At 44.4% G+C, this 9,413-nt stretch overlaps 2 protein-coding genes across 2 annotated transcripts; one reads left to right on the top strand and one right to left on the bottom strand.

The window, feature by feature from the left end:
- Positions 1-4,029: 4,029 nt before the first annotated feature.
- Positions 4,030-7,582, top strand: LOC307073668 (zona pellucida-like domain-containing protein 1; the record flags this gene model as incomplete). The annotated part of the gene is made up of 10 exons (XM_079733579.1): positions 4,030-4,123; positions 4,348-4,574; positions 4,768-4,958; positions 5,622-5,694; positions 5,790-5,887; positions 6,108-6,194; positions 6,278-6,449; positions 6,971-7,073; positions 7,164-7,187; positions 7,428-7,582. The coding sequence occupies 10 exons, from the start codon at positions 4,030-4,032 to the stop codon at positions 7,580-7,582; spliced, it is 1,224 nt and encodes a 407-aa protein (XP_079589705.1).
- Positions 7,583-8,233: 651 nt separating this feature from the next.
- LOC307073755 (uncharacterized protein) lies at positions 8,234-9,103 on the bottom strand (the record flags this gene model as incomplete). The annotated part of the gene is made up of 1 exon (XM_079733715.1): positions 8,234-9,103. One exon carries the CDS (start codon positions 9,101-9,103, stop codon positions 8,234-8,236), a length of 870 nt encoding a protein of 289 aa, XP_079589841.1.
- Between the last annotated feature and the right edge of the window lie 310 nt (positions 9,104-9,413).

Genomic DNA, 9,413 nt, shown 5'->3' with positions numbered 1-9,413 from the left:
TGTGTGTGTGTGTGTGTGTGTGTGTGTGTGTGTGTGTGTGTGTGTGTGTGTGTGTGTGTGTGTTTCCTGATTGCTAACACGAGTAGCGGATCATAACACGGTCATGAGGTCTAGCAGACGTTGATTGGGTATGCGTGCCTCACTGTCACGCTATGGCCATTGCAAGTACATAGGCTTGTACTGTCAGATCAAGCTAAGTCAGTGCGTGGATAGTTGTAGTAGTTGGGAAATAGGAGAGGGTTTGGGAAGAGAGCCTACACCTTGAACCAGATGTCTGTGCAAACCCTTTTTTGGTTCTCTTTTCCTTTGTCCACTATTTGATTACGACGTCCTTCCATTTACTTAAAGTACGATACATTAAACATTTGTGTCAACGGTCAAGAGTTAAGATGGTTCCATGGCTGTATGTTGTACCGCGTCTTCATCTGTTTAACGAAGGAAAGGCTTCATAGTCCAACATTGGTAAAAAAAAAAAAAAAAAAAACATTCATCATTTCGGCCACTAGATGTCAGCAAAGTTACAATATCTAAGTTAAGACTGCGTTTTCCAAAATGCTATTTTCCCATTTAACACAGTTAACTTATTAAAACCTTCGATGACTCATTTACACCCAAAGGGCGGGAAAATACCCGTCCTATAGGAATCCTCCAATTTTAACTTTACACAAAGTATGCAATCTGTCCATATCCCCTTCCCAGCATATCCTCTTTCTGCACAGTTTAAATGTGGAACCACAAGTTGCAGTTTGCCTTCAGTCGGAGTTATCAGTCGTATCGAATGTCAGCCACCTTTGTTGCCCTCTGAGAAAGGACCCAGAAGACATTACATTAATCTTGTTTACTGTGTTGGTATGTTTCACATCACCCCCAATCAATCTCTTGATTAGAAATGTAGATCAAATGCTATGCTATACATTAAATTGCTTTTTTAATCTGTTATTTTTCCGTCCATCCCCTATATTTTACCATGACACCCAGTCGTCAGTGACTATTTTTGGCGAAACGTTAGAGGACAATTGGAGTTATGCCAAAAAGATATCCATCTGTACTTGGACAAAGCCAACACAGTTTAGAATTATTCACAGAAAACATATATCCCTAACCACAGGCATTATTTTAACCCCTCACTTTCTCCTCTTATTATTTTATTAACCCATTGCCTATTGTCATGTTGTAAATTACAGAAATGTTGGTCTGAAATATTGCAGGAAATGTATGTTATTTGACAAAGATTTAGAAATGGATCAAATGTCATTGATTTTTGGCAGCCCAAGTGAAAATATAACTATACGTTATGTACTGTATATATCTAACAAAACCTGATATAACCGTCTTACTTTTGCTGCCAAAATAAAAATATATATCAGTACAATGGACTAGCGATAAGGGCCCTTCTTTTAAGTGGTGGGGAAAAGTTGTATTTGAGCTGGTCCCTTTGGAATATCGTCCTATTTTAATAATCAAAACAGATCCGTTCTGCAAACAAAGACATCCCTATGGAAATTATCTTGGACTGGAATTTTTCATCCTTTATTTGCAATATAGGATATTTCCTAAGAAAATTCATAAGAAAATGCATAATAGGTTTAACTTTAACGTAGTGTTAAAGTAAGCACTTACTCCATTCCCAAACTGTCCTACATGTGACAGAGGACTTTACAATACAACAACAACCAAATAAACTTGAATTGACCATTGCCCAAATTACACACATTTACACATGGCATTATGTGAACAGTATGTCCAAAGATCATCAGATCACATGCAGCAGTCCTGATCTAACCTTCAGCCTAAGGATTCTAGAACGGTTAAACAAGGATTCTAGAACATATCATCATTAATCATCAATCATCAACCATTCACTGGCTGTTTTTCTACATTAGATGCCCATGGGCGATAACCGCTTGACTGGGTGACAGAACAGAGCAGACAGGGGGAAAGTGACTCACCCCCGGATAGTATAACAAGCGCCCCTTCTTTACCATAGGGGTTTTGGTGACGCAAAACAAGGACGCTCCTTTTCTCTCCGTATTTAAGATGAACAATAGGACTTATCAGTTGAGCAGTAGCATATTCACCCCACAGCCATGAGCCCCTGCCAAGGGAATATGAAGAGGTAATAGAAGTTTAGCACGATGCATTCACAAAGGCAATATCTGGTTGGTTGTGTACTTTGCTTGTTGCATTGGTTCCTATTTCCCATTATGTGTGATGATGATATTAGTGTTATTAGGCTCACCCTCATATTTCATTATTATTATTCTGAGGATATTATATTCAAATTGTTGTATCAACCCACTTTAAGTATGCACGCAATGGTTAAACAATGTTTTCTGTTAAATATTTGGATATTGGAGAAGTTGTATATTGTTAGTTGTAACAATCCAGTGGGAAACCTTGTTTTATATGGACAATTTCTTTGTTGAGTGTCTTGTATAAGAGAATGCCATGGGGAATACAATTACCTTTGATATGTATATAGAGTACACATATAGAACCAAAGCAATACTACTTGACGTAACAAACATTTGATGTATTTAATGGGGATTGCATTGAAACAATATGTTGCTTTGGACTATCATGTAGGTCCATGGTGACTATAAATGTACAAACAACACCATTGTTTATTCATATTGGAATATAGAAAACCTGAAATGGACACTTATTGTGTATCATCTAATAAACACAATGTGATTTGATAAGTATGGGCTAATCACACAGCAACATGGGGGTCTTGAATCAGACCCATTTTCCGGAGGGAAACCTGAAACATGCAAAGACATGTTTCAGACAGGAATTATTAGGCTTTGTGTTGCAACATGAAGAACAACAACACTTTGTGCAAACCAAGAAGACAAAAGAGATCATCGTGGACTACAGTAAGTCTGAAGGTGGCACCCACACACCCCCCTCCACATCAACTGAACACAGGTTGAGGGTGTCACCAGCTTTAGGTTTCTGTGGGTCCACATTTCTGAGGACCTCTCCTGGTCCATCAGCACCTCCACCCTGATCAAGAAGGCTCACCAGCGCCTCTTCTTCCTGAGGAGACTAAAAAAGGCCCAACTGCCTCCTCAGATCCTGGTGAACTTCTACCGCAGCACCATCAAGAGCATGCTGACCAACTGTGTCACAGTGTGGTGTGGTAACTGCTCTGCCTCTGACCGGATGGCACTGCAGAGGGTGGTGAAAATGGCACAAGGAATCACCGGTTCCTCTCTCCCTTCCATCGAGACTGTCCAGACAAAGCGCTGCCTGCATAAGGCGCGCAGCATCGCAAAAGACAATTTTCATCCCAACCATAGACTGTTTACCCTCCTCCCCTCTGGAAAGCGCTACAGGTCTCTCGGCACCTGGACCAGCAGGTTCAGGGGAAGCTTTTTCCCTAAGGCTGTTACTCTACTGAACTCCACACCCATGTGAACCCCCCCCATCTCCAACCACATTTCGATGTCTCTGTACTTGTACTCTGCACAATGACAATAAAGTTGAATCTGAAAGTGTGTGCATGTTTTCTTTTTAGGCTTGAAACCAGCCTTGAGCCTACATTTATGTCCAGGTGATATGTTTAATATATGTGCATGTGTTTATGTGCATCGACACAGTGAATATGTCATAATAATAATAACTTTATTTCATAAGGTGTCATTTATTCAGTGTCCATGCCGGTGTATTGTCGTCGGGGTCTCTGTTTATCAGGGGGCGTGCTCAAGACCGTCACACTCCTTTGGAATGAGCTCGGAGGCCATGCGGGAATATAAAAGCCTCATCCCACCTGTGCTGCTTTGACAGAAACTCTAGCTCAAATATCCTCTCTCCAAGGTAGGACTTTATAATCACTGTTCAAATCACAGGGGGCTAGTCTGCATTTCAGTTAAAGAAATCCCAAAGTTAAAGGTTTTCATATTTATTTTATAAATGAGAAACTTATTTAATATCTGAATTGACAGAAGAGTGCATTGTATTGTTTGATTGCAAGCTTTCTTGTCTCCCAGAAAATACAGGAGTGGTGCGTGCCTTCCAGACACCATGCTGCTTCACTTATGTCTCCCCCTGGTGGTGGTGTTTATCCAGCCCACTCTCTCCACCTACAACTGCTCGTCTGAGTATAACCGGGTACCAGGTAAGGTATAATAAACGATGAATCTTGTGTTGACGCTAAACAATTATTCAGAAGAGATGCCATGCTATATTTTTAATCATCCTCACTGTCTCCTAAATATTTGTAGGACGAAACATACATATTCATCTGACTGCATTTCTTTACTCTTTCTACATTTTTTTCTTCACACAGTCAAACACATTCATCCAACTCGCGTCCTTTGCCATACTCTTCTCCTTCCCCAGACAACACTGACATGATGGTGGACTGTGGCACCAGCATGATCACGCTCGAGGTCAACCTCTGCTCGGCCCAGTGGGCGGGCTTCAATGCCACGGGCCTGGCACTGAACGGGGAACACAGCACCCCCGACTGCCAGGGCACCATCCACACGGACGTGGTCCCTCCTGTGATCCGCTACCAGCTTCCTGTCAATCACACACAGGCTAACCCGTGTCGCCAGTCGCTGCAGGTAAGAGATGGCCGCGTGTTATCATCACAGGTTGCTCCCAGGCAATGGAGAGGGGTTGTTGTTTTTTTTGGTATATGAATGGAAGTAGATGGAGGAAGCGGAGGAGGGCGGAGAGAACCTGCCCATCTGAAGTTTTTTGTTGCTGTGGGTAGAAGTGACGTAGATTGTGATGCCTCTCCACTGTTTCGTTTAGATCGTGGACGAGGTGCCCGACCCTTCGGGGCCCTTCAGTAATTTCCTCACCATCCAGTCGGTGATCATCACCGGCTTTGTGGACACGCCGGGCTCCAGCGAGGGCTTGATCAGCTACGCCACTGACCTCTACTACCACTTCTCTTGCCGGTACCCGCTGGAGTACCTCCTCAATGACACACAGATCATAGCGTGAGTCTCAACCCCCGCTTTTTGAATCAGAACACCGCCTCCGTCGGGCCGACCCTCCATCCATCGTTCATGACCTGTTGTGGACCCACTGGAGTCTGCTCCGGCGGGAGCTGGGAGTGTTGGTGGGGTTGGCCTAGCCTTCAGACGTTGTCTTCTGGTGTAGAGAGAGTCTACAGAGAGGTTTATAGAGGGGGTCTTTAGAGCAAGTCTACAGAGAGTTTTATAGAGGGGTCTTTAGAGCGAGTCAGTGACGATGAGAGGCTCTATAGATAGTCTAAAGAGAGAGTCTATCAAGAGATTCTATAGAGAGAGTCTATAGAGAGGGTGTACAGAGAGGGTCTATCATATACACCCCCTCTATAGACCCTCTTTATAGACTATAACTGATAACTGTATAGACTCTATACTAGCCTATAGAGATGGTGTGTATAGAGTGAGTCTATAGAAGGGCCTATAGAAGGTCTAAATATTGCATGTTGCTTCAGTTGCGGTTAGACGGTTAAACCCAACATGTTGAAGTGACTCAGATTCAGAGCAGACACAATATCGCTTTTCAACGTTTATGATGCGATGCAGATGTGATTACTTTTAAAGCACGGTAGAATGTCAAAACACATAGAATGTATGTTTGTCTTTTTGTCAAATTTCCTTGATGTGTGTCAGGTCTTCAGTCTCGGTGGCGAACAGGGACAACAACGGAACCTTCATCGACACCCTGAAGATGACCGTATATAATGTAAGTAAAGCTTCTTCACCACCTTAATGAGGTTATCTAGTTAGGACCTGCATTCAGGTTTGGTTGTATGTTTCAACCTTTATGTTTGCTTTAAGGACACAAACTATAATCATCAATTGCTGGTGCCCATCAGTGGACTCGAACTGAGAACCAAAATCTATGTTGAAGTCCAGGCTGTCAACCTGACTGGGAAGTATGTAGTGTTTTAATATGCTATTATACCATAAGTTTCTCTGTTTTGAGATGATATGATACTATATTACACTTCCCAATGTTTTAAGTTGATATTATACTATACTATACTGTGTTTCAAGAGGATATGATACTATGCTACACTTTACTGTGTTTTGAGTTGATTTTATACTATGCTTTCACAACCCAAACTAACTCAGCAACTAACTTTCACTGGACAGTTTCAATTTGTTTCTGGATCACTGCTTTGCGACATCGAGCCCTTATAACCTATCCCAGACGGAGCAGCACAGCTTCTTTACCACCGGGTAAGTTTGTCAACATAAAGCCATACTCGGGAAACAGCAAATGCTGCGTGCGATGACCATCGTCTCCCGCCGATGCTCCCCAGCTGCTATGTGGACCAGAAGGCCGCACTCACCATCAACGGCGTGGCCAAGAACTCCCGCTTCAACTTTGAGGCGTTCCGCTTCGTGGAGCACCGAGACCAGGAGAAGTCCAGCATCTACCTCCACTGCATCCTCCGGCTGTGTGAGCCCACCAAGTGTCAGGCACTGATCGACGTGAGTTCAAGGGGGTTCATCTGCTCACAATGAACTCCTTTAGTTTGTTATTGTTTTGTGACCTCGTCCTCACAGGGTTCCGAGACAAGATGACTTTAAAATAACAAACATTGGCATCCAATAAAATGAAACAAACTGAACCAAAAACGAAGAGAAAGAGAATATTGAATATTGGCATCAACACAACTTGAAAGCTTGTCTTTTTTGGAGTGCATCTCTTATATGGGATATTTCCAGTTCAAACAGGAACTGTGTTTATTAGCGCAGAATAAAACATAGCAGCGAAGTAATTTGATCCCTGAAGATTTGATACAATCGTGCCAAATTGAAACCTTTCCCATTGCAGGGATTAAACGTTATGAAGTTACAATGGTGCCCCATTTCACAAACTAAACTTTATTAATTCAGTCGCATTCATTGCAACAGTTAAACAAATGCAGTTTCTTTCCATAGAGGTAAATGATGATCATTGTGACTGGCTGGTGACCCTAAACTAACTTGGCTGAGGGGTTGTGTTGAAGGCCTGTGCTAGTCGAAGAAGAAGGAGTTCGGCTCGCTCCGTTGAACAGGACACGGAGGAGGTTGCCACGGTGTCCTTTGGTCCGCTCGCCATGGGCAGAGAAGGTTAGGCCCATGCAGCATGCCACAACTATTACTGATAACAGTATTCTGTAACTGCAATGATGTCTAATCAATATATTTTCCACCCTTTAGGCTCGTCCCTTGCAGCTGAAGATGGTGAGTTTATGGTCATCCCAAGCAAAGATCAAAGTAGGCTTTTTTGTTACCAATTAAAATACATTTTTTAAAACATGTAAACAAAAGGTATTCCTTGCATATTATATAGTGTATAACAATATTATTGTACGTTGTACACAACTTGTCATTTTGCTTTGGACGATCGCATGTTAGCTGGATAATAGCACGTAAGCAACGTTAATTTTCTTTAACAACTCTCTGGACCTTTCTAATGTGCAGCCGCGAGCCAATCCCCAGCAGAGGACAGCAGTGTGACAGCAGTGGTGCTGGGGGCGCTGTTTGGATCTGCTGCTGTCACCTTGGTGATCCTAGCCAGCTGGATGGCCGTCAAGAAGTTCTACTACTCAGGGGCGGGCCTTAGTGCTTTTAACTGACGTGGTCACATGACAGGTCAGCTGATGCCGCCACACCATAACTGTATTCACTGCAGGTCATGGTAGGGGATTAGTTGAAGTACTCTTAAAATGTATTAATCTGAAACAATGATCACAATTATGCTTAATTATACTAAGCAATCACTCAATAAGTGATCCCTCAGCTGTCCTAGTCATATTTTACTGCGTTTTTGATCTGTATAACTGTGTTATGTATCAATATGTTATATCGGTGAATGAGGGATCTGTATCGGAACTCCATCTATGAAATCTATGAAAGTTATGTTCAGTACTGTTTTCTCAATGATCAGCGTGTGAATAAACAGCGGTATGTATTAACTCATGATGATTTACAATGCTTGGAAATAAAAAATATCGAGCTCAATTGATGACTGATGTTATTATGATGCTGTTGCTGCTTTGGAAATAAACACAAAATGCAGAGTTAAAGAAGACTGTCTTTAATGCCATAAAAGGGATTTGTAAAAAAGATACAAACAAAATTTGCACATAATGTTTAAAATAAAATGTTACTTCCTTACAAGCGCTGTACAGTTCACGAAACACAGTCAATTGTTTCTGATAATCACCACAATAGCAATTTACATATATACACACAATATTTCATCTATATACACTAAAACCCAAAACTCACTGCACCGAATGCAGAATGTCCTGGATCAGAGCAGAGAATTTGGCCGAGAAGCCGTCCTGCAACAGACTACCGGGCTGTGAGGAGTCAGCAGGGGAGGACGGCGCTCCAGGGGCCTCCTGCTCTTCCTCCATCCCCAGGAACACCCTCTCAATCCGGGCCTGAAACCCTTGGGTCTGAAGCGCTGCCCTTTGGCAGAACTCCCTCACACTCGCCGTGACCTCGGCCTTCAGAGGCCGCGAGGTCACCAGCAGAGCAGTGAGCTCCGCCTTCAGCGCCCCCAGCCTGCTCTGCGCCTCCAGCCGGGTGGAGCTCATCTCCTGGGCCAGCCTGCTCCTCATCTCGCGCCACATCCGGCCCGATCGCACCCCCTCCTCCACCGCCCCGTCTCCTCCCTCTCGTTCCCTCTGCTGACCCATCGCCTCCGACGCCTTGCTCTGGAAGTCGCCGGTGACGTCGGTGAGCGTGGTCGCGCCGCGCTCCAGGGTCCGGCTCATCCCGTGGAAGGCTTCCCTGTACGTCGAGGGGCCGGCCTCTGCCCGGGCCTCCGCCTGCTCCAGCCCTCGGAGGAAGAGGCTGAGCTGGCTGCACATCTCCTGGGCGTTGGTGCTCAGGGAGCTCTGGAGCTGCTGGGTGAGCGGGGCCAGGCGCTGCCTCAGGTCCCCCAGGGCCCCGGGGGCGGCGCGGACCGGCTGCGGGGACAGCCTCTCCGTCAGCTCGGCCAGCTCCTGGCGCATGCGGACACGCAGCCGCTCGGACTCTGCGTTGAGCTTGCGTCGCATCTCGTCTTCCATGGGGCGTTTGCTGCGGCCTTCTCCCTCTTCCGTGGTGTAGAGGTCGCTGCTGTCCATGTAGCTCTTGTAGGCCATGCTATGGGAAGAAAAGGAGCAACAGAGCAGAATGAATACAGGGGATTTCCAACACTGAAAGGTAGATAGAAGTAGAACATTTATTGGGATGAAAATGCATCTGGTGGACAACCGCTATCCGATTTAAAAGATTTCCCACTACCATGTGCCAATGAGCATGGCATTGTGTTATATGCTCTACTACTTAACACACTTACTCCACAGCCTTAGTGTGTTCTGTCTTATCCTGGGCCTCGTTTTCCTTGGGATCGGCCAGGGCGACCTCTCTGTTATTGGCGTTGGGATAAAGTGGGAATGCTGAGGAGAAAAA

Source organism: Pollachius pollachius (genome assembly GCF_949987615.1).
Source record: "Pollachius pollachius genome assembly, chromosome: 3".
Classification (NCBI taxonomy): Eukaryota; Metazoa; Chordata; class Actinopteri; order Gadiformes; family Gadidae; genus Pollachius; species Pollachius pollachius.
The sequence above is the reverse complement of the archived record's forward strand: the minus strand, read 5'-3'. Positions and strand labels throughout refer to the sequence as shown.